Source organism: Protobothrops mucrosquamatus, unplaced genomic scaffold (genome assembly GCF_001527695.2).
Source record: "Protobothrops mucrosquamatus isolate PMUCROS unplaced genomic scaffold, P.Mucros_1.0 scaffold125, whole genome shotgun sequence".
In the NCBI taxonomy this organism is placed as follows: domain Eukaryota; kingdom Metazoa; phylum Chordata; class Lepidosauria; order Squamata; family Viperidae; genus Protobothrops; species Protobothrops mucrosquamatus.
In genome coordinates this window covers 466249-492164 of record NW_015386492.1, presented here as the reverse complement: position 1 = coordinate 492164, position 25916 = coordinate 466249, and the positions used below count along the sequence as shown (strand labels likewise).

Genomic DNA, 25916 nt, shown 5'->3' with positions numbered 1-25916 from the left:
TTGTAAAGGCTGAGAAACACAGCTCTAGGCAGAATAGGAAATCTTTTATATTTTATTTTCTGAGTAGGGACTGTATTGGTAAATCTTAAATGGTTAGTTTTTGGGAGGGTGGTATCCAAGAAGCTAAACCTAAATTAGCAATTCAGCGGTCAAGATAAATATTGTCTGAATGCCCTTCATAGAGCCAATGTGACATTATAGTTAAAGCATTGTATTAGGATTAAGGAGAGCCAGGTTCACATCTATCTTAACCGTGGAAGCTCACGGGGTGATTTTGTTCCCATCCCTCTGTCTCAACCCAAATTACTTTGTTCTTGGGAGAAAAAATGAGGGAATACAGTTTGAAAGGAATGAAAGATAGGATACACTTCAGCAAAGACCTAAATCAATCAATCTATCCATCACATAAATAACTGAATAAAAGATGATACATGTGAATATACAGAAAAAAAATCAAATGCACTTAATAGAGTAACTAAATTATCTCGATATATCTGCCTTTCCTCACTGGGAACCGATGCTTTTTTTATATAAACCCTCTAAAAAAGAACTGATGTGCTGTACTTTTTTCTTCCAACAATGTCCCACCACTCCAAACTTTACACAAATTCCACCCATTCCCCCAAATCAATGACATCTTTTTTGGGTGGGGAAAATAATTATACCATATTATGGGTGAGTTTGCTGAGCAGATAGTGGTTAACCAAAGACCATCTATTGATTTTATTTAAAAGCTGAAATTTTGAGAATATACTGATTTATAACTCCAGCCTTTCTTAGGCACTGTAATACAGATTACAAGTTCTCCATGCTACAAGTGAATATAAATCACAGATTTGGCACAGATTTCCATTTTCAGTATAGCTTACTTGTACTTGCAACCCTGTTTATGCTTCCATTCATTAACTCTGAATGCTTTAGTAGGAAAACATTCCCTGTGTCTGAATCCCATGAGGTTTAAAAGCTGATAGCTGAAACCAAGGAATGGAACATTCCCCTTTCTCTAATAGAGGTTGTGATGTGTTTTTGTTTCTTTTCTTGGCATTATTTTGTTGCAAGCTATTTAGCACAAGGTGTGAGAGTTAAGAAAGCAAAGTTTTTCTCTAATTAAAAATTGAAGGGGTGGGGTGAACTGGCATCATTTAAAAATTGTTTTCCTATTAACACCAAACCATTTCAAGCATCATGAGACTGCCAGGTGCAGAAGAGTGATAATGCCACCATGACAAAGTGATTACTGATCAAAGCACCTAAAGCAAGCGGTTAATGAACTTCAACAAATTACAGTGTAGTGATATGGAATGCCATCTGCATTTTGAAATAGGAGCAACAGCTAAAGTCATAGCAACCAATACACTGAAGCTACCAATTGGAGGAGAGCCAGTGTAATGGAATGAATTGAATGCTAAGTTTGAATGCAGGAAATTCAGGATGGATTGAAATCCTTCCTATAATTATTGAAGGGATAAGGGTGGAAAGTCTGGTTAATCATCATAGCAAGTATAATTTCTGTTTTTTATTCAACTCTTCCGGTTGAATAAAAACAATTTTCTCCCTTGTTAGAGGCAGACTGGATTAGTTAAGGATAATATAAATTGGGGAGAAAAGGATTTTAGGAGATGGTGGGACAAAATGAAGAGTACCGTGATGAAAAATGATTGAAGATTGGGAAAGGAGAAGATGATAAAAGAAGTGAGGGCTATAGTTGAGATGGAATCTGAGTACAGTAGGCAAAAGAGTAGATGAATGGTTATGGAAGAAGGACTTGGTGGCAGTTGGCAATCATCATATTAATCCTTTGATGAATGTAGCCTCATTCATCATGGTTATAGTTAAAAGCGAGTGAGCATGACTGAGTTCAACATATCAGTTTTGTTACACGATGCATAAAGAAGCTCATCCTGAGATCATCCGGCCTTGTACCCTACATAGTTTAAGTATGTAAAAGGGCATATTTCCTCTTTTATTAGCATTTCCAAGTGACCATAATACTGCTTTTTCTTTGCTCCAGTTTGATTCTAGTTATGAAAATTTGGGAGAAATTTGTATATTGAACTTATTAGATAAGAAGAGTATAATTTCTGAAAAATATCTTCTTTAAAAAAGGAAAAAAATAAAGAGCTACCTTTGCCCATTCTTGAAGTACATACATCTCCATGCAGCAAAGCGTACTTATTTTGGAAATAGCGGTGATGATGTAGCTTTGAAGCAGATGATGATAAATAGCTGCACAATCATCCTATTAGCAGTTAAATAATTCCTGTGTGTATGAGAAATCAAGGCTGAATCTTCAGATATGATAAAATCTCCTTTGACAAATAGCTTTCCTTTGTTGCAAGAATAAGAGTACGTTGGATGAAAATACCATCTTTCTACTACCGATAACAGTTCAGTCAACTGAAATTTAACAAAGAGTTGCCATATTTTGTTTGATTGCAATCACTGTAAGCGGTTTTTAGTCTACTTTGTTTCATTAACCTATGAATGTATTTGCTACCATGGATTAGAATAATTTCTCTCTCTTTTAGAATATACCGTCTGTCTAGCTGTCTGTCTGTCTGTCTGTCTGTCTATCTAAAATATGAAAGTAATATTTAAGCTATAGTCGGTGGCATATATATCAAAGTGTTCTGCTCAATTTTACCCTCATTAAAAGATCATCTCAGTGGATGAGTCAAGAATTGAATATATGTCTCCCTGGTCCAAATTGATATTTTATCCACTGTGTGATACTGGTTTTCATATTAAATGCATTTCCCATCATTCTCAACTGGGACAGAGAAATTGGTCCCATCAATAACACAGATTGAGGCTTTACATAATCCAGTATTCTCTCTTCTCCCTGTGTTTCATTCTATATGTCTGGTTATATGCATTAATATGTGTATATTGAATGGTATCAGCAATATGGAAGGCTGGTGAGGAAGGTGCAGTAACAGCTTCACTGATAAGAATAAGCTATGTTGAAAGCGAGTTTTAAAAAGTGGTGAGCTCTACTTATATCTTGTTACTCAGAGTGGGAATTTTAAGTGTATGGAAGTAGAGGAGCATGGTCTTTCATTTAAAGCAAGGATTTGGGACTCTATTTATGAAAATAGCATTAGAGGATGAAAAGTTGTAACAGCTACAACATAAAAGAGAGAGCAGAAAATTGGCTGTTAGATTTGTGGGGCCAAGATGAGGTGATCTTTATTGAAACCCCAAACCTATGATTTCTGCTCTAGTTGCCTTCTAATATAGTCATCCCAGACATTTTTAACTTTTGAAGAAGTAGGGCAGTTGCAGTTTTTCTGAGAATTAACCCCAAACAGTAATTGGGACTATCTCATAATGAAACTAAAGAAGGATGAGGTGTGATGCCAGCTGCTTTTATGAACACAGCATCCCTGATTCCAGATCAGAGATACGTATTTGTAATCTGTGCAAAAATTTGAAGTTGGTTGTTGTCTTTCCCACATTGCAGATGCCATATATATTATTTTCATTTAGCACAGTGATGGCGAACCTTTTAGAGACCGAGTGCCCAAACTGCAACCCAAAACCCACTTATGCATCGTCGGGTGCCGGGTGGGTGTGGCCCATTGGGTGGGCGTGGCCCATTGGGTGGGCGTGGCTGCAGTGGTAACAGCAGACTGGTTGGGACTAAAAAATTCAATCAATCAATTCCAACTTTGCAAGATCTTTTTTTTCCCCACGAGAAGTTGAAATTGACTGATTGATTGAACCTTTTTTTTTGTACACGGCGGTGGAGGCCTAAAGCGAAAAGGTTTTATAAAACCCAGCTGAAGGCGTAGGATTGGGGCGACGGTGCGCGTGCCCATAGAGAGGGCTTTGAGTGCCGCCTCTGGCACCCGTGCCATAGGTTCGCCACCACTGATTTAGCATGTAAATGAGTTTGTGGCTGGAACAAGAAATTGATTGTGATCTTCCCATGTGATCACCTTCCTAGACTCCCAACTCCATTCAACATACCAAGAGCTTAGCACTCTGTAGCCGATTGGATTCCTGATGGCAAAACATGGGTACATTTTTATATTTTCTTTTTTTTTTTTTTTTTTAATTATTTTTATTATTTTTTATTATTTAAACCGACAAACAAAACAAAACAAAACATAATACACATATATACACAATATATATTTTAACATCAACTTCGTGCCAGTATTCTTCTATTTTTACATTTCCCCCCTTATTCTTTTTTAAAGTGTTTATCCTTATTGCCCCATTATTTCTTGTTTGCATTTTTCTTCCTTCATACATTATTATATACACATTTTCCACGTTTAACTTTTCCACCATTATTCCCTCTTATTTCTACTTTCTAGCCAGACATACCACTTGCTCCATATTAAATAATATTCTGTGTCTTCTTTTTCTTTTATCNATTATATGTAGAATTAAATACCGTATTTCTTTACTATATTTCCTGTTTAAGATACCCAGCAAAAAGATCTCTGGTTTCCAGTCTACCGGTTGATCTATTATTTCTTCAATCCATTTTTTTATTTTGGCCCAGTATTTTTTTGCAACTGGGCATGTCCACCATAGATGATAATATGTTCCGTATATTTTTTTGCACTTCCTGATGGCAAAACATGGGTACATTTTTATATTTTCATGGGTAACACGAGTGCCCTGGGGGCAGCAGTTTGGAGATCACAATTAGTCTGGGAAAAATGCTTTCTGCCAACGAACTGTATTCATTTGAACTAAGCCAGCTCTCAGCACTTAAATAAATTAGAATTAAATGAAGTAGAATTAGAAAAAAAATAAAAAGGACAACCTACAACACATGTTACAAATTGCCTTTTCTTTTCAATACATCCTTACACTTCTGCCAGTTAATGGGGTTTCCTTTTATTTAGTCCGTTTAACTATGCAGTAATGTAAAAAAATATAAAAAACAGTAATGTAAAAATGTTTTAAGAGTAAATGGTTGTTTTAATCTTGTTTTCAGAGTAAGAGTGTCAAAATTATGTTTTTATATAAAATATGCTATATATAAATCATAAACTAAATTTCAGTTTTACTTTTTATTATACATGTACTTACATTTAATAATTCAAGGAATAATGCATAGATGCAGTTGGAATCTTGAATTTTGCAAGACTTATCTCTTCCCCTTGCTCATTTTGTTTGTGATTCTTTACTTTCAGATTATTTTAGGAAAGGGCATTTAGCTTCTGTTGGAACCAATTAGTTGCCAGCTTTTAGGATCCTTCGGTGATAGATGCTTTTAATGTCTAATTCTCTGTCATACACAGAAGTTTTAATACTCAGGTGGATGAATGCATATCAGTAAGGAAAATTATGTAGTTCTTAAAAGAAAGCATGCATACAGAGATATAATTACCTGCCAGTAGTCTCCATCCCCCCCAAAAAACATTGGTGCAATCCTTAATGCTTTGAGTGTGATTTTTAAAAAAGCATGCCATTTATTTGTGATGAATATTCTTAAATGTAATAAATACCGTATAACAGTGGTTCTCAACCTTTTTAATGCCGCGACCCCCAACTGGTCATAAGTCGAGGACTAAACCGGTCTTACGTCGAGGACTAAACCGGTCGTAAGTCGAGGACTACCCAACCGGTCATAAGTCAAGGACTTTTCCTGCCCGGGAGCGCCGTGCATGTGTGGTTCTGCCCCCTGCGCCGGCCGAGGCATAGCTGGCAAGCGGCAGAGACAGAGCAGGCCGACCACCAGCTGGCCCAGCCCAAGGGAGGTAAGGCACCCGCCGGAAAAGGGGGAAAAAATGGCGGACAGCCTTGCTTGGCGACCCCCATGAAATGGTCGATCGACCCCAAATGGGGTCGCGACCCATAGGTTGAGAACCGCTGCCGTATAACACCCTTTGGTAAAAGATGGCCACCTTCAGATCAGTGACAAAATCCTGGGAATTTAAGTATTTCCTTACTAATTTGGGGATATTGCATTATTTGAGAAAGGATTTATATCAGTCTATTTCTTTTTTTAATATGAACAAGGCAGCGGATCTAATATAATGTGTAGCAAGGTATTATTGATAGTATCAATTATACTGGAAGAGGAATAGGGTCAGTTAGTCATGCTTCATAATTCCTCTTTAGAGTACTGCTTTGCACTCCCACATAAAGTATTGATCCCATGATATCCTTGTGCTGTATCTATAGAGAGCTTTAACAAGCACATGGTTCTGACAATTTCTATACACCTCTCAGTTGCGCAGATTAAGGGTGATGGGGAATCAGGGCTATCTTTGCTGCCAAGAAATAGGGTTTTGTATTTAAGAAAACTTAGAACAGACTGGATCAGAAATTATCTAGTAGTCACGTTTTCATTTGTTTTATGTCATCATTCCTTCAAGTACTATACAGTTATTGAACAATCTTGACCAACACTTTGAAGAGCATAGCCTTGTCAAGTGCACCTTCTTTAGAACGGTTGCATGTAAAGCATACGGTCAAAGTCCCTCCCCCACTCTCATTAATAATAATTTGTGTGGGAAGCTAATAAAAATAATTAGCCCTTCACATTTTTGTGTAAAACCCAGCAAATGTTTGCAGTGAATTTATACATAAATACCTGCTTTATGGATATAACCTTCAATATTCTTTGCCCAAGTCCCCACAGAAAAAGAACTTGTATTTTTCAAAGACATAATTTTAGTGTCAGATGTTGCCCTTTTTCAAGGTTGACTCAGCCTTCCATCCTTCCGAGATCAGTAAAATGAGGACCCAGGTTGTTGGGGGCAATATGCTGACTCTGTAAACCACTTAGAGAGGGCTGTAAAGCACTGTGAAACTGTATATAAGTCTAAGTGCTATTGCTATTCCCATTAGAGTTTTACCAAGTGCTACTTTTTATGTTGTAATTAATGGAGACTGTTAATTTCTGCAGGAGAAAATAAATGATGTGAATACTATTAGGATGGAGCTAATATTGTCCCTGGGGTGCTAGGTTCTTGGTAGCAGCAGATTTTGTACTTTTGCAAATAAAAGCATCTTACCAGTACTACATAAACTGAGTTATGAGTGTTTCTTAGCAAATGGTTGCATCTAGCCACCAGTATCTAAGCTTGGATGCTAAGCAGCATCAGATATCAATAGGAGACCATCAAAGAATGCAACGGCTGCAAATGATTGATTGTATGCCATCAAATAATTTTCAATTCCTAGTGACCACACAGATAGATTTTCTTCATGATGATACATCTTTAACCTGGTCTTTCAGCATTTCCAATCATGCACCCATCAACATCGTAACTGAGTCCATCCACTTTCCTGCTAGTCATCCTCTTCTCTTTCCTTCCTCCTTCCCCAGCATTAGAGAATTCTCCAGAGAGATCTTTGCATTATGTGTCCAAAGTAGGATAATTTGAGCCTGGCAAGAGCTCTAAACAAGAGACAAAAGTTGAAAAACAATTCCAAAGAAGGCAATAGTAAACCATTTCCTACTTATGCTGACAAAAACGTAAAATCTGTGTGGAATCTTCATCGGTCAAATTGGAGTTGAAGAAGAGTTTATGCTATTACTTGAGAGTTGCTTTTCTTAATATATGAATCTGTTTCAGGTCTCAAAGGCCTTTTCAGTCTTTATGGATCTTATCAATTTTACAGGAAATAGCAAGGATTCAGTTTTGGGCCCTCTGTGTGCAAAGCAAGGCCTTCTGTTAGTCACGAACTACAGCAGTGGTCCCCAGTCTTCCCAGCTTTGCGAACCAGCGGGGGGGGGCAGGGGAGTGGAAATGGTTTTGTGTGAGCAACGGGTGCACGCTCGCACACAAGCTCCATTTGCCTGAGTGGTAGGCACTTGCACGTACTCGTGAAGCTCCATTTGTGTGAATGATGGGCTCGCACAAATGGAGCTGCACCGTACACTCACCCGCCGCTTGCACAGCCCAATTCCAAATGGGCTGCGGCCCAGTACTGGACCGCGGCCTGGGGGATGGGGATCCCTGAACTATAGTACTCCCATCTTTCCAATACTTTGGCTTACTTTGCCGTATAGAATTGGATGAGAGCTATTAAAAATTGAGTTACCTCCTGTATGCAAAGCAGATATTTTGTTGATTTTATGGTACAGTAAATTTGGGGGGTTTAATGAAAAGATGAATATATACAGATGGATACATAAAATAATAAGTGTTCCTCTTGAATGGTTGTACATGAAATTTAGATTAATTTTTCCTTCTACAGAGGCCTGCAGCTTGCACTCAAATAAAAAGGTTGTCCCTATAGAAGAAAGTCAGTCTACCAGTTCTTATTAATCCCTGTGGCCATGAATATTCAGTTTCTTGCTGTGAGTCATGAATTTTAAAACATTCTACAGTTCTGGATAGTCTGGCGCAACTGCTTTAGGGCACTGTGGAGCACAGCATTTCTTTCATTGTTGTGCTATAAATTACTTTTGTCATCTACCGCTGGAGTATATTATTGCTTTTCTTGTAGATCTCAGGGGCATACTTGTTTGTATGGTGTGAATGCCTGTATGCAAATCTGCATCCTATTATGCAAACACTCTGAAGGCTGCAAGATGCCTTGTGGATATTAAGTAGTGAGATCTACAATTTATATGTATTCAGCCTTGCAGGTGAGTAGAAATATTCTTGAGTTGCTAAGAAACAACATTGAAAATATTACCAATTATTTATCATAAGAGCAGTGGATTGATGAAGTTACATCATCAGTTTTTGTGCTGGTGGAATTCATTGCCATATGAAGTTTTGGTAACCATAAACTGGCATGATATGTTTTGTTCTTACGTTTATTGCTATTTTAATTTGTTATTCACTGCTCAGAGTTGATTATTGAGTGAGCAACCGTTTAAACTGAATTTTACAATAAACAAAAGCTATCTGATTTCTTGAGGCTCCTTTGAAATTTATCCTTATCCGTGTTTGTCAGATAATGTCTATTATTTACCATTTCTACAGTGCACAAGGTGCCTTGCAAAAACTGTCTTTTCATGTCTGCTAGAAATAAAATAGCTTGTCTAGAATGGCACAGTTGGGGGTTTGGGTTAGGATAATTCAGGCATAAATCTCAAATTCCTATTTCTACAGCACATTTCTGGCTTGCTGGAGGACAGATGCCCTGTTACTCTGAAGCTTATACGTGCATATTTGTACATGTGAAGTTGTACTTATAGCACGCACAAACCTAGTCCCAAATTTTGTTTCCATCACAGTTCTTTCCTAAATATACTACCGAAGTTTGGTGGCAAAAGACTGAAAATCAGTAGCTTAATTTTCTGCTGTTGTACAGGTTAATGTGATAGGCCTAAGACTGGATTCAAATGATCAAAGTAATGCTATATACTTTCTCCACAAATCTAAAAACTGAGGAAATCCTGAAAATTATGTCTTAGTAAAGCGGATGAGTGTGTGTGAGGAGGCAATGGTTCCCAGTTGCTGAAAGGTTATCTGTTCTTGTTTCATTATTGATCACTTTAGCTTGGGTGAAAATGGAGGAAACAGAATTCTTCGGAGCTTGTAATCTCAGTTGTTGGATGCAATTTTTGTGATGTGTGGATGGAATGAGCCCACACTCCATTTATTCCTCTTGATCAGACATGATGCTCAGTTATGTTAATTGTTAAATAAGGAGCAAATCTGCTTTGAAATGATAGTGTAAATCTGAGGTCAAGACTGAGAGGAAAATAAACTTATTTATATGTTCTTATCTGTTTTAAAAATGCTCCATAATGGTGATGAGATAACTTATTTACATAGACTATTTGTTAGGGGTGAAGATGGATAACTGGAGAAATCGTCTGCCTTGTTTGCTTGAAGAAGATCCTCAGCATAGCTTCATCTCCCATCCGCCTACGATATTTGAGGCAAAAGGAAATGGCATCCTACAATTACTTTTTTTTTTCTTTTATGCCTCCCAAAAACACATATTAAATGCAGATTTAAAGTATCTTGGTAAATAGTGCTGCGTTTGCATCATTTGAAATTTTTACTCGCAGCCTAACCATAACTTTCTCCGGGAAGGTTGGAGTGCTGACAGAAGTTCTCATCATCTTTTATTTTCTGCAGATCCATTTCAAGAAATTACTTTTATGGATGTGAATTTTGTAGCGTATTAAATATGAACAGATTCTGAAAGAGCTTTTCTGTTTGAGCAAGCTGGTTCTTCCTGTTTTTCAAAAGCTTTTAAACTATTTGTTGCAATTACTGTAGGTGTTAACTACACCAGGGGTCTCCAACCTGTGGGCCGCAGCTCACTAGTGAGCCGTGGCGTGCTGGCCACTGGGCCTCAGGACAGACTGGCCAGTGCATACCCTCACCCCCACTCGCGCTAACGATGGGGTGCCGCGTGGCAAAAACGGGGCGCCGCACAGCAAAACAGCAAAAACGGCACAGTGCTGCACAAATGGGGCGCTGCGCTGCACAAATGGGGCACCGTGCCGCACAAACTGGGCAGGGCTAGCAAGTGTCACCCGGGTGCTAACGCCACCCCATTTGCATCACGCAGGCACTAGCACCACCCAGTTTGCATCGCACATGTGTTTCCCCCATTTGTGTACATGCGTGCATATAAAATGCTCCCCCCCCCTTTCCCTCTGGTCCATCAACCAAGAAAGGTTGGGGACCTCTGAACTATACTCAGTCTGGGAATTCTGCAAACTTGAATTATTAGTGCTGTTGCTGGAATATCCTGAACAAATATCACAGCCTACCTGAAAGAAACTCAAACATTCCTTCTTCAGTTTTCAGAATGTTTCATAGTATTTCCATTTGCAGAGAAGAAAAATCATGCTTTTGCATAGTGTTCTGCTAAAAATGCAGAACAGGTGTAACTACACTTTCTTCATTGTGGTCTCTATAATTTACACATACAAGTTATGCACCTGTGTAGATCCCATTTGAAATCTTGTAGCAATTACAGAGTTCTTGGCAGGAGTCCTTCTGCCACCAGCATTCAAAACTGTGGGGATTAACTGTTAGGAATTGCAGCATCAAGTTCACCGCCAGTTGACATACAATTCCTGAGATGGCCCATATATACTATTATGATATTCACATACTATCTTTCCACTCCATACTTTTTGCCTTCATCCACTTAACCACCATGATTTCTCAACTAATAATGATCATCATTTTAAGTAATGATTCTGTAGCAGATGGTTTTACATTTCATTATTTTTACACTTCTAGGAGATGTCTGTCTCTCCAGGGCAGTCCTATTTGACCTCCAGCTTTGTATGGATCCTTCCCCACTACTAGGGACTCAATATGCATTTAAACGTCTTTTAAGTGCCCTAGATTCTGGGGATCTCCTTCATTTCCACTTTCATAAGTTTTAGAATAATTTGTAAAAAAGGAATTACTGTGTCTTTGATACCTCCTTTGTTCTTTCAGCTTTTCTATTTATTCTGTTGCCAAAGCTTGGTGACTAGGCATCTGGCTACCTCAAAAGGACTCTACTAATTTAGTAAATAAATTTGCTAAATGACACAATCAATCTGTTGGCCTAAAAGTTCAGCAGCCACCCCAAACTTTGGAGTAAAGAACTCGGTTTACCAGCTACTGCAGACATGTGCTGAAGAGAGGAGAAGAGGGATGAAATCTGCTATTATGTGACAGTCTGTTGCTAAATTAGAAAAATACTCTGTCCCTAATTCTCTTTCAGTGGGGGGTGCCTGATTATAACAAAAAGTAACATCCTCAGAGAGGGGGGGTAAGGAGATTGGACAATCTGAGTGACAGATTCTTCTGGGGCTCTTTTCCACAAAGCCCCTTATCAGGCATGCATGGTAAAATTCCCCATGCATTCCAAAATTCCCCATGCATCCCCATCTCAAATAATCTCATTTGGGTTGTTTTTTTTTATCTTATAGTTGGAACTTTCTCTACTCATGGCTGTGTGTATGTATACATGAATGCACATATACATACAGTGGTGGGATTCTCAGTCGTCCAGGTCATAGTTATCCCAAAGATGCTTTTTCACGAGGCAACTGGATTTTCTTGTTTTTCTTTGAAGACGTTTCGCTTCTCATCCAAGAAGCTTCTTCAGCTTAGCTTCAAAGCTGAAGAAGCTTCTTGGATGAGAAACGAAACGTCTTCAAAGAAAAACAAGAAAATCCAGTTGCCTCGTGAAAAAGCATCTTTGAGATAGCATGATGATAATGATTTATTGATTAGCCATGAGTCCATATCAGGATGCAAAACAGCTAGGTAAAGTTGGGCAAAGCATATTAAAAGAAAAAAAAATTGTAAACCAATGCAATTAAAGGCAAGTGATTTCTTTTTCTCCTTCTTTATCTCGATTTTATATCAAAGTGGTATTTATCACTGAAAACGTCGGGTAAGACAGAACTCGACTAACTCCGAAAGTGTACTATGTGCAATTATCCTGTCTCTTTCATATCTGATTGAAATCAATATAGATACGGCGTACGGGTAAGGGATGATTATTATTTATAAAATGACCAGTAAAATCCCATATTTGGGCGAAGTCACAAATATAATCAAAGCCCACATTAACCCTAAGCATAGTCATACTATTCTATGCAAGTGAGAGCTGTAATCTAGAGACAGTCCTGCAAGTTACTCTTGCCTGCTTTCCACCAATTAGGAGGTATGTCCATTGTAGCATCTATATCATAAAACAGTTGAGTTGCAACTTTGAAGATTGAAGTGTTGTGAAATAGAAGGATCAAATGGCTATTTTCATGAACAAATCTCAGCACAGTTTCCTTTCAAGAACTATTATATTACTATTACAGTTTAATTCAATTTCTAATGGATGTTTTTAATTTAGGGGTTTTACTTTTAATATATAATGCTTCTTATGTGTTTCTCATAGTGCTACAATTTGGGAGATGCTGGCATTGGCCAGAGTTAGCTCATTGAAGGAACTTGGCAATGAGCAACAACAGTTGGAGTTGCTGAACTGAAAATACTCTATAATTGATAAGATGCAACCAAACCAAAATGTCCTGAATTCTTTAAGTCATTTAATAAGAGGATTTTACTATTTCAATGTGGCCTCAATAAGAAGGTGAAGAGGTGATAAGACCTTTGAGCACAGATACCAGCTTTGACTTTACCCTGTTTCTAAGGGTCTGCAAATGGTTATAAATATTTAACCACATATTTTCTGCCTCCTTACATCAGGAGGATTGAGGAAAGTGAGGGAAGAGTGTTAAGAATGAGCTATGTTCGACTTCCGGTTTGAATTCCGGCGCCGATGGCGGCTTTTCTCTTTGCCGCCTGCCCCGAGGACGCGTAAAAGCCACAGGAGCAGCGCCAAACAGCTGCTCCGTGGCTTGGAATCCCCTTCCCTCCCGTTTCCCCTCCCCCCCTCGAAGGGACTATCCCCATCTCGAGGGCTCGAGAGTGTCAAAATATCGACACCCCCACTTCCACTCAAGGGGGCCTCAGTCCCTGCAGAGGTGTGAAGCCCGACGGAGGCAAGGTCACTTGCTTCGGTCTGCACCTGAGTTGGAGACGAATACCCTCTAGCACTCATTAAGAACACTCGTGACAGAGCGATCCAGGTGCTTGGGAGCTGCAAGGATTTGAGCCTTTAGCTCTGAATTTAATAACTTCTCCATCGATGTTTAAAGTTTAAGAAGAAAGGGGAAAAAAATGGCCGCGGAAGGGCGTTTTGCTCTTTAACAGAGACTTTCACTTTCTGAGGACTTTCAATTCTGCTTTCACTTTCTGCTGGACTACTATTGTATTAGATTTGCTTGTATTGCTGGTGGGCAAGCTATCTGTTTCTGCTTTTGGTGGCAGTTTTAATAAAATTTTACTGGACATTATATTATATAAATTAAATTAGAGAAGAGGGGAAGAGTAAATAAAATGGCTTCAACGCGTGGGGGAACTTTTCCTCCTCAGAAAGGCTTGAGCTCTTCTTCTCCAGCTGTACAGATATCACAGCAGACAAAACCTACTCCCCCACCCTCTCCTCCAATGCCAGCTTTAACATTGAAAGATTTACAAGATGCCTTAAAGGACACTGCCAAACAGATTAGATGTGAAATGGACGAGCTGTTTGAAAAGAAACTTGAGGAAAAACTTGAAGAAAAAAATGTTGAGCTGAGAGATGATATAGTGTTTGCATTGCAAGGCTTGGCTGATCATGTAGATCGCATTGCAGGGTGGGTGGAAGACATGGAGGAACATATTGAAGTTTTGGAAATCAGAATGGGGAAAGTGGAAGAGAATACTGATGTAAATCAGAATGAGATTCTTATGTCACAATTTAGAGAAATGGAACATGCGTTGAGAATAAGAGGATTGAGAGAAAATGTTCAAGAAAAACTGCAGGAGGAAATTGCAGCAGAATTGGCCTTGGTTTTGTCCTGCCAACCTGAAGAAATCATGAGAGAAGTGGAAAATTTTTTTAGAGTTAACTCATGGGTGGCGAGACAGAGAAACCTTCCAAGAGATGTTGTTGTTTACTTTTCAAAAAAATCAATCCGCAATGAAATTATTCAAGCTTTTTATAAACAGAGATTTCAAATTTTAGGACATGATGTGATAATTTTAAAAGAAATACCACCCAAAATACTTAGAAGAAAGGACTTTGCTTTTTTGGCTGAAGACCTTTAAAAAGGCCATTTTGAGGATACAATCTTTTGATTGTGAGGCATTTTGTATACTTTTATTAGATCTAAATTGGTAAGTAACTTAATGAAAGTGAAAAGTATTAAACCCATTTGGCCTAGTGGTAGAAAAATCTATATGACAAAATGAAGGAGGTGAAATAACTTTTACATGGAGTTATATTTTATCTTCATGCGGGATGATTTATGATAGTCATGGATGGCCAACTAAGGCCCTTAAGTTACAGCCTGGCATGAATAACACGTAAAAAGGTAGGATCTGTTATATAGGAAGACTCATTTTGTGTAAGGGAGGAGGAGGTGGTTATCACAGTAAATGATTGCATACTGAAGAAAGCATGAGGAAAAACAGTGAGAAATAACCATTGTTCTTTCTTCCCTATTTTTCCACTTTATTCATGGCAGAAGGTTATCTTGGTTATCTTGGCCTTGCTGCTTCCCAAACCATCAATTTTCCCATTTTTCGTCTTCCTGCTTTCCTCAGGAAAATGTTCTAACCATCATACCATAAGGTAGAATCCTACAGTTCATCTTTGTGCCCCTGTGCCCGCTTACAGGGTTTTTTTTGTCCATCTGCCTTCAGCAGGAGTATTGTTTTCTCCCCTTCCCCAGTTGTTAAAAACAGAGGTCCCCAATCTTTTGGGCACCAGGGACCGGTTCCATGGAGAAACATTTTTCCACAGACCGGAGGGTGTTTGTGTGCTGCCTGCATCCCACAGATGGGGCTTTGCTTGTTTGTGTGGCCCGGTACCGGTCCACGGACTGGGGGTTGAGGACTCTTGATTTAAAAGGTAGGATCTGCTCCACATAAGATCCTCCAGAATCAAAACAGTATGCATAATAAGAAAAGTATGGAGTTGTGCTTGTTCTTGACCTTTCTGTACTTTAAACTCTTGTTAATGCAGACAATCTTTGCCTTGTCACCCCATGTCTGTATCCGAGAGTAGAGAAAAAAAAATATCTCCAGAGCCTCTTCAATAAAGGTGTTAAGTGATGAGTTATAATGAGTGATCATACGATTAACCTTGCTTTAAGTAAGAGTGTCAAAACACCGTCACAAAGTTACTAACTATGTTTGAATCTCTTGGTAACTCTACTTTTCTTGCAAATATTTAGAAGCTTTGCCAAGGGAAGCACCATTACCATGTGCACCTTGAACTTCAAATTTAAGAAGTGCTTCTCAACCTTTTGCAGAGACAGCTTTCCTTTAAAACATAAAAAGAAGCACCTGGCATGACTGGTAGCCACCTGTTATCATGGTCTTAATGATCATTTAACACCAGTTTCTCTCATTCAGAACCCTCAAGCTGCAGAGGGCCTTTTTGCTGTTGGCAGAAGCATTTCAGTCACCCTGGCATCTTGTCCTTGCCAGTTGGTTGGTTCAACCTACGAGAAGACAAAGTGGCATGACTCCTACCATGCCACTATTTATTTCTCTGAGTAAGGAACTAGAGATGTTCCCTGCTTCAAAGAGGCATATCCTGTGGATCCCATCTTTGTAGTGGGCATTGTGGGAACTTATGCTTGCCTTCATTCTTTTGCTATTTTCTTGAAAGCAGTTCTGGTATTGCAATAGCTAGTGTGGAATTGCCGCAGTGTGATCCAAGCCAACAGTTTGTTCTCATACAAAGAGGGGAGAATGAAACTAAGGAAGCGCGCAGCCTGCTTTGGTTTGTTAACAAAGACATTTTTCAGGTGCCTGTGATTTTCTGTGGAACAGGGAGAGGCCTCCATATCCCTTCCCGTTTTGGGGCAGGAATGAGATGCTGTATGCTGAGTCACCATGTCAGAACCCCTTCAAGGGAGCAGACATGCTCCTTGTTCTGGCAGGAAATTATATTTGACATTTAATTTGAAACATAAGCACTAAAAACCGTCCTGTGATAATATGATAATGGGACCAAGTGAAGCAGAGTTTTGAATTGGCAGGATTAAATGCTGTTTTAATGCTACCTTTGAATTTTCTTCTCATGCTCAGTGCTGGGCTAGCCAGAATCTGGTACTGATTAATAGCAATAGCATTTAGGCTTATCTACTGCCCCGTAGTGTTTATAGCACTCTCTGGGCAGTTTAAAAGGTCAGCATTGTTTGCATCTTGCCCCCAACAATCTGGGTCCTCATTTGACCGATCTTGGAAGGATAAAAGGCGGAGTCAAACTTGAGCCCTGTCAGGATCAAACTCCAGGTTGTGGGCACTGCGCCACCAGGACTCTTAATAGATAAGATTGGTTGCTTAATTTCTTAATTGAATAAAAATGAAAAAAAATATATGATCAGCCATGTAACCAAACTGAATACTATTTTAACTGGTAATATTAGTTTATTGAAAATGATATTATTATAACTGTGTCCAGTTTGGGCCTTCAAATTATTTTGAGGTTAGAAACTTGCTTTTCAAGAAAGAAGGTACTTGTCTATATCTTTCTATCCTTGCTGTTTCTTTTAGATTGTTATTTCCTCAGTGTGAAAGAGTTGTGGATCCCATTATTCACCAAGCAGCCATATAGTGAATGTAATTATGTTACAGAACCCCAAAAAAATATTTCCATAATGGCATCAATATTGATAGCAATACTATCTTTGCTTAGAGAGGTATTTAGATTTAGATGAGGGAATAGAAGGGGAACTCATCATATTTGCAGATGACACTAAACTGGCAGGAATAGTCAACATTCCAGAAGATGGGCTCAGTATCCATATGGATCTCAACAAACTTGAGCACTGGGCCCTATTTAACAAAATGAAATTTTAGCTAGCTGACCTCCACCAGTGTAAACAACTTCCATAATCTATGACAATGGTCATATTGTCTGCAGAATTTGGGTAGCTGCTTGGGAGCTTGTCTAACACCAAACCTGGATACTCATAAACCTTTTACAAATTTGCTTATGAAATCCTGATTTCTATAGATTGGATTTGATAAGTTCCAATCATACACAACTTGATTTGGATATTCTTGCTTATAAAGCAGAAGTGCACATCCTTATCTGCATTTCTTTGAACCCTTTTATACCTTGCTGTCATATTGGGGGGAAAGTACTAAATGCAGTACCCAAAAAATAAAATATTTAGTGTCACATCTGAATTAAATCAATTTAAGGTTAGGTTTGGTTTGATTCTATCTACTTTTTGGAGCTGATCTATGGTATTCTACTCAAATGTCAAATATGGCCCTTCATCCCTGATGTGTTTCACTGATTCTTCTAATTAGCCTATCTAATAGGTAATTGTTTTACTAGAGAGGAGAAGAAAGACTCTTATGTCACCTAGATATTAAGAGAAAAGGTTTTCAGCTAGCAAAATCCTCAGGTTTGGTTTATGTTGTTTGTTTTACTAATCTCTTACAGTGTATTCGCTGTATATTGTGTGTAGTATATATGGTATATTATAGCAGATTATTGCAAATAGTATCCAAATGAATATCTTAGATTTAAATCAGACCTTACTTTTAGTGAATGTATTCAGGATTATGAGCTCAATCTGTTTTCTGGTATCAAGCTGCTTATTTCAGATAGTCTAAGAAAAAAAGCACTTTCTTTTTCCTCAGCAGTGTTTTCTGTCTATGGTGGTCTTCACAGGAAAGTAGTTGGAGAATTGATATAACTGGTTGAGACATTTCCCTAGAACATATTGATTCACAGGCTTTTTGCACCTTAAATATCTCCAAGTAAATACTCTTTCCTTCTGTAAAAATCAATATAGCTGTATAGGTGCATGGTTGTTAGTGTAATAATGATTATTGATGGTTACCCAAACTCTGTGGAACTAAAATGTAAAATTTCTCTGAATGCACTCCGTGGTGTAGACAATTTTATGTATAAGATGCAGGAAATATAAAGACTAATTTTGCTTTTTAATTATTATTTTTCTCTCAGCCACCATAATTGCTGAGAAAAGAACAGCTCGATATTTTTAAGATTGTATGATATTATTAATTTCCTTATAAAAAACAAATGCTATGTTCCATGAATGCATATATATACTGTATATATGTGCATTGTGTATCTTTTGCACATAATCTATAGCTTTGCAATCTTCATAGAGATGAGGCTATAATGGATGCACATAGAGCTTTGAATAAGTAACAGTTCCTCCATTATTTCATCCTTAGTTTTCAGTGTTTGGAAGTATTTCGCTTTCATATCCTTCTTACAGAGCAGGGGTGTCAAACTGCTGGCCCGTGGGCCGGATGCATCATGCCAAAACCATGCCCATCCCATTGCAGGCAATGGAAAAAAAAGTCACAATATGTCACAACACGTCACGTGACATTGCGAGTTTGACACCCCTGTTACAGAGGATAGATCATGCTGTAATAGTAGAGGCTTGGGACTACAGTATAGCATGTCTTTTTTTTTTTAAATGTCCAGAGGTCAGGAGAACCCAGAGTGGGAAGTTCTGTGCATTGGAGCATAGGAATTGATTAACCATTCAGTTTTTACTGTGCTTTTCCTTCTAATTAATTATGTTTCAGCTTTGGATTAATATTTTCTAAAATGCTGCTTCCCTTTTTCTTTCTGTTAGCTGTTGGCAGGGGGGAAGGCTAATGTTGACTTAATGCAGGATCTTAATCATATCAACCGTCACCCAGTTCTTTTTAATAAATATTTTCCACTGTTAACAATTTCAGGGTAGGATTTCTTTTTAGACAGGATCCAAGGGTACTCTTATTTAATGATCTTTTATTGCCACAGTCCTCTATCTTTCTTTGTAGGCATTGCTTGCTTTAAAAAATCTCACTCTGGTGATTGTGGGAGAGAGTTATTTATGCTTCTAGCAGTGGGAACTGGATATTTTAGAACAGCAGTTTATATTCTGATCTCCCAAGGAGGCAAATAGTTGCTCTACAATGAATATATATCCAAGCATGATGAACTCACAAAGAATACGCTGAGTAGAGATCAGTGATTTTGCTTCCAGCCAAACCCTGGCTTCCCATTCCCTATTTGTTTCTTTGTTTGCTTGTTGAATTATTTTTCAATTTTCTGAACTGCCCATCTCCCTCAAAGAAGGACCCCAAGAGACAGAAAGAGGCAATAAAATCTTTGGCAACTGAGTGCCATAATCTTTCTTTGAATAGATATATACCAATTCAAACTGTGCACTTTGTGTTTGCTATTTTCCCCATGAAAAAGTTTTATGCAAATAACCCCCCCCCCCCAAAAAAAAACTATATCTGCTTAAACAAATTCTGGTGTGATTATATCTATTATGGCCATTATAACATGCTACACCATAAAGTAAAGACAAAAAACAAGTCTAAAAGTGTATATATTTTTAGGTGGTACGGACTGAGAAGAACAGTTTGAATAATCGGTTTCTGCCCTGGGATGAGATTGAAACAGAAGCCATTTTGTCCATTGATGATGATGCCCACCTTCGCCATGATGAGATCATGTTTGGATTCCGGTGAGTGAAATCTAATTTTTAATCGTCAGCCATTAGTATCAGATCTGAACTAATTTTCTGTTTCTATCAAGATTTGCAGATATTGTGGGTTATAATTTCTGTTATCCTTAACCTGCCTTGGCCATTTCTGTGCTGACTGGGAATGATAGAATTTTGAAGCCAATGTGTAACTTACTTTCATACTTGCCATTATAACACTGTTCTTCATACATTATTATTATTTCCTCTTCTCAATAATAAGAGGGTGTGTGCATGTGTTCTATTTATAATATTTTTAAAACAGAACAAGTGCAATTATCTTGACTATCTTCTCTTCCCTCTGTTCCCTCCTTAAAATTGAAAATAATCTTTCCCAATTTTATAGGATATTTTCTGAAAGATTGCATTTCTCTCTGTTCTTAATTCCCACCATATGGAGACACTCATTTTTAGCACACTTCATTTTTAGTAACAAATTGCTATTTATACTACTATTAAAAGAGCCTGTTGTTTGCTGGCATGACATAAACAGCCATGGGAATATCACAGGTAGGGATGTAAGCCAATATTGGAAGATAGAACAGCAAGAAGAAGGCGGGATTTTTGGATAAAATTTCCTGTGCAAGAAAAGCAGCTCTTTTCAAATTGTTAAAAGCAACCAAATTGGTTCCAAAGCTTTGACAACTGCTTCAGAAAGATAGAGAAATGTCATTGAAAATGATGTGGCTGCTTTAATGGTTTGGAAAGAGGTGCTTTCTATTCATTTCTGCCATTGTGAAGCTCCTTTTTCAAAAGCTTTACGCTGTCCTAGTGTTGGAATGTCTGAATATAGTCTTGATAGGAGACGGTCTCAGGTTTCACTCCCAAAATAAATAATTAGAATTTTGATTGTTATTTGTGCTCAAAATCAAGCAATGAAAAAGAGAGTCAGAATGTTATCTCACTTCACCAGTTTCTCTCACAAAAAGGGTTGAGCGCATTATTGTAGTAATATTCAATGCATCTAAAGTGGAGGCCCATTCATCCCAAATCTAGAAAGTGGGGGTGGAAGAACCATTTAAACTAAAATTTAAAATCTAAATGTGTAATGTAGATAATTCAATAATCGTAACCATTGTGATCTAGGAATTTCTCTCTGTTGTCTGTCCAACATGTTCCACCTCTTCTCTGCCTGCTTAAGTTATTTTCTTTGTATTTGTAGGGTCTGGAGAGAAGCTCGGGATCGCATTGTAGGATTCCCTGGGAGGTACCATGCATGGGACATCCCTCACCAGTCCTGGCTCTACAACTCCAATTACTCCTGTGAACTGTCCATGGTGCTGACGGGTGCTGCTTTTTTCCACAAAGTAAGGAGCAAGTCCTTAGAGAGAACTATATCTCTTATGACTTAGGCCACGGGTGTCAAACTCGCCATGTCACGTGACGTGTCACGACGTATCGCGACTCTTTTTGCATTGCCGGCAATGGGGTGGGCGTGGCTTCGGTATGATGAAACCAGCCCGTAGGCCGGCAGTTTCACACCCCTGACTTAGACCAAATATTTGTTCTATTGAGAAACACTGCAAGATTACTAATTGTGGTGAATTTAAGCTTTGTCCTCAGTTTCCCAAAGCAAGTGTAGTCTGGAAATTGAAATGCTCCTGGTCGCAGATTGAAATCAGGAGCATTTCTGTGTGTTCCAGGAACAGTTCTATGTGCTATGTGTTACTGTGCAAGTATGTTTGGCTTTGTTGTACTCTATGTTGAAAGTAAAGAAGGACAGCTACTAGTAATTTGTATGTTGCTGTTCCCTATCAAGGGCCACATTTTATTGTATGGTCAAAATCCTGGGTTTGGACTGAATAGAGTTGTTTGCTCATTGGGATTATTGAACTTGAGTTACAAATTGCCTATTGCATCTCTGAAGCAACTTCTCTCTTTTTTGAAACTTGATCTTAATCTTTCTCTTTCTCTCTCTTTCTAGTAGTTTGTAATTTTTATTTATCACCTTTAAAGCCCTATAGGGCATAGGACCTGAATATTTGCAGAACCGTCTGTCCCTAAGAATGTCTTTTCTGTCCTACAAGATCAGCTAGAGAGATTGAACCCCAGATCCTTTTTCTGCAATTTTGCCATCTAGTGGGATTTAGAAGTGGAGAAGTGGAACTTTCCTGTGGCTGCCTCTACCTTGTGCAACACCCTCCTGTTGGTGATTTGACGGACTCAAGAGTAGAAAAGTAGAGCATTTGCAGGAACTGAACTAAGACAGTGCCCCCCCCACTTTTTTTTTTTTTTTTTTACAAAATTAGGATTCTTGATTACTCCAATCTACTTGGGCTGTATGTTTATTTTTTTAACTATAGGTAGTCCTCAATTTACAACAGTTCATTTAGTGACTGTTCAAAGTTACTGAAAAAAGTGACTTCTGACCATTTTTCACACTTATGACTGTTGCAGCATCCCCATAGTCACGTGATCAAAATCCAGACACTTGGCAACTGACTCATATTTATGACGGTTGCAGTATCCCAGAGTCACATGATCACCTTTTGAGACCTTTTAACAAGCAAAGTCAGTGAGGAAGCCAGATTCATATAACAACCATGTTATCCACTGCAGTGATTCACTTAACAAGAAAGGTTGTAAAATGCAGCAAAACTCACTTAATAAATGTCTCACTTAGCAACATAAATTTGAGGCTCAATTGCGGTCGTACGTTGAGGACTACTTGTTTCTCTCTATCTGTACAGTATAATTATGTAACTTCATCTGATAAAATATTTTGTAATTAATCTATTTAATCATGAATTGTTTAGAATGGCATCATCTTTTTCAAAAAATCATTAATTTGAACTGTCTTCTCTAATAATTAAAAGCAGTTCTTTTTTGTAAAAATAGTTCACAGGACAAGAAATAGGCCTATATAGAGTGCTGGTGGGACTGTTTTTCCTGTCCTTGCTTGGAAATAACTTAAAGGAGGGATATGGAAGCAATTGCCTTTTCTGTTATTTTGAACTGCAGTGTTCACCATCCCTTGATATTAACCATGTTGCGTGGAGGTTATGAGTATGGAGCAGCAGAACATCTGGAGGACACCAAGGTGCCTATTGGTGCCTTATATCCAGACTCATTCTAGTTCCGTTGTTCCAGTGAGAAGTTGTTTCTAGAGATAATAAATTCAAGTTTCCATTTGTGGTGGGGATGTCACTTTGACTCTTACAGAGCACATATGTTAGCTGTCATGAAAACTTTATTATAGGTGTGTATCTTGGTTAAAGGGTGAAATTAGTATGATTATCTAATTTCATCCGATAAAAGATTTTGCTTCTGCTTATTCAGTAACATTTTCGTACTTTCAGCCCTTTTTTTAATGTGTGCTCATTTTTTATTCTGCTTGTAGTACTACGCCTACCTGTATTCTTACGTGATGCCACAGGCCATCCGTGATATGGTAGATGAATATATCAACTGTGAGGATATTGCCATGAACTTCCTGGTTTCTCATATTACTAGGAAACCACCAATCAAGGTCAGTGCTTGTTGAAATAGTGAGAAAAAGGCAGTCCCCCCCCCCCCAAGAACGTGAGTAATACTATCATGTTTCCTGCTCTCTTGTGCCCAGGTGACTTCCCGGTGGACTTTCCGTTGCCCTGGCTGTCCTCAGGCACTCTCTCATGATGACTCCCATTTCCATGAGCGGCACAAATGCATCAACTTCTTTGTCAAAGTGTACGGCTACATGCCCTTGCTGTATACGCAGTTCCGTGTTGATTCGGTTCTCTTCAAGACCCGGTTACCACACGACAAGACTAAATGTTTCAAATTCATCTGAACAGAAGACACAGCTATGGATGTCTGGAACTGGCCTATGGCCAAGGCAGAAAGGTTAATGAACTGGGGGACAGATGGCCCTTTTCTGTTTCAACTGGGACACAAGCCTGCCAGAACTGTATGGCACAGGACTCCATTGAAAGAGACAGCTTTGACTCACTTATTCAGAAAAAATAAAATAAAAGACTTTCTTTAGATCCCCAGTAAGTTGTTTCGCCAAGGGTATAACTGGGGTTTTAAAAATATTAATTATTATTTAAAATGAAAATGTTTTTAGATATGCCTTTTAAGACCTTTTGGGAGGAGGAGGAGGAAGGGGGTTATTATTTGATTTTTCTTTTCTTCCCAGCCCTAATGTTTGCTTGGAGGGAAGCTGAGACCTAAGAAATTCCTATATTCCTCAGTGATCAAGTTATGCAGTTGAGAAAGTTGGATTTGGTCACCAGAGGCTTATAACTGCTTGCTCTTTGGTCTAATGTGCTTAAGATCTGCTGGGGATTTCACAGAGGAAATGACACATTCCCTTCAGCCGGAATCCCAGATCTCATCTGTTTCCCTTAGTAGCTCCAAGGAGCTAATTGCTATGGTCAAGGTTTTTCCTTCTTTTCTCTCTCACTGACCTCATTGTAGAGCAAGGTCCTCCCAGAACGCTGCCTGTCCTGTGTGCCTGCTGACAACACCACGGTGACTTCCTGTCTGTGCTCCCAACGGTTCACTGCTGCTGCTGCTGCTGCCTCAGAGGAAAGATAGCTGGAACCCCCTTTCTACTTTTCCTTCCCAGATCCTGATGCTGCTTTCTCTGCCATTAGCAAAGCTCTGTTCCACTGTCTCCCTGGCCTTGGAAGCTTTGGTTCGGATCAGAGCTCCTGATTGACAGATTATTTATTGATTCTGTTTTCATGCCAAGTTTACTTACGGTTAACTGGACTATGGTTTTATTCAATTGGCCCAATTTTCTGGGTTTTCATGACATATTGAAACATAAACTAACCGCACAGGTTGAGTTTGGAGAGCATGGGAAGCTAAACTGGTTGATTGCTAAAGGTAGTCCTCAACTTACGACCACAGTTGAGCCCAAAATTTATGTTGCTAAGTGACAAAATTGTTAAGTGAGTTTTGTCCCATTTTACGACTTTTCTTGCCACTGTTGTTAAGTGAGTTACTGCAGTTGTTAAATTAGTAACACGGTTGTTAAGTGAATCTAGCTTCTCCATTGACTTTCCTTGTCAGAAAGTCACAAAAGGTGATCACATGACCCAAGGACACTGAGTCAGTTGTCAAGCATCCAAATGTCAATCACGTGACCATGGGGATGCTGCAACGGTCATAAGTGTGAAAAATGGTCATAAGTCATTTTTTTCAAAGCTGTTGTAACTTTGAACAGCCACTGAGTGAACTGTTGTAAGTCGAGGACTACCTGTAGTTTGTATTTCGATGTGACATGTGAATACAGCTATAAAATATGGAGAGCTATGTTACTTATGAGCATAGTGCCAACAGAATAACATGCTAACAGAAGCAGATGTGTCTGCAAGGAGGCTGAACTGGAGTACAGAAAAGAGTGATATCTTTCTCAAAATCCTTTGGATGAGGACTTCCAGTGAACCTGCCATACTTCTACATCTCCTGCATGTGCAGATATATTCTGTCCCCTGCCTTCCTTCTATGTGGTCAAGGGTCTGTTGTGTTCAAGACAAAGAGATGGTTTTGGCTTGCTAATGGAATTTGTATCGATTCCGACCTCCAGGATCAATTCTGCAGACACAGGCATGAACTCAACAGGGTTTTTGTGGCCTAGTTTCTTAGCCCTTTCCCTCCTTATATCCCTTTTTCACTTTCACTACATTCATAGCCGTTGTTAAAACATTCTGGAAATTTCTTGTTGGCAGTGTGTGTGTAGGTGTGTGACTGAGTCTCAACTAATGTATAAGCTCCATTTCTTTCTACCTTTCTATTACATTTTTTGTGCCTAGACCTTTCATACCCAAAGTTGCTAATTTTTAAAGATGTCCATTCCAGTACACTCTTTCACAAACTAGACCACCAGTAAACGGTTTTTGAGCAACTGAAAAATGGATGTAATAACTGTTGTCATTTCTAAACCCCTCACTTTATTTGAGTCTTCACTTCAATTTTTTCTTTTTATTTCTGG

General features: G+C 38.6%; 1 protein-coding gene across 1 annotated transcript in view; it reads left to right on the top strand.

Moving 5' to 3' along the window:
- Nucleotides 1–23931, top strand: part of EXTL3 (exostosin like glycosyltransferase 3) — a 28305-nt gene extending 4374 nt beyond the window's left edge. Inside the window, exons 2-5 of the mRNA XM_015812984.1 lie at nt 19848–19975; nt 21156–21300; nt 23334–23462; nt 23556–23931. Of these exons, the coding sequence (XP_015668470.1) occupies nt 19848–19975; nt 21156–21300; nt 23334–23462; nt 23556–23765 (612 nt within the window). The 3' untranslated portion in view covers nt 23766–23931. The remainder of the gene's footprint in view (nt 1–19847; nt 19976–21155; nt 21301–23333; nt 23463–23555) is intronic.
- Nucleotides 23932–25916: the final 1985 nt, after the last annotated feature.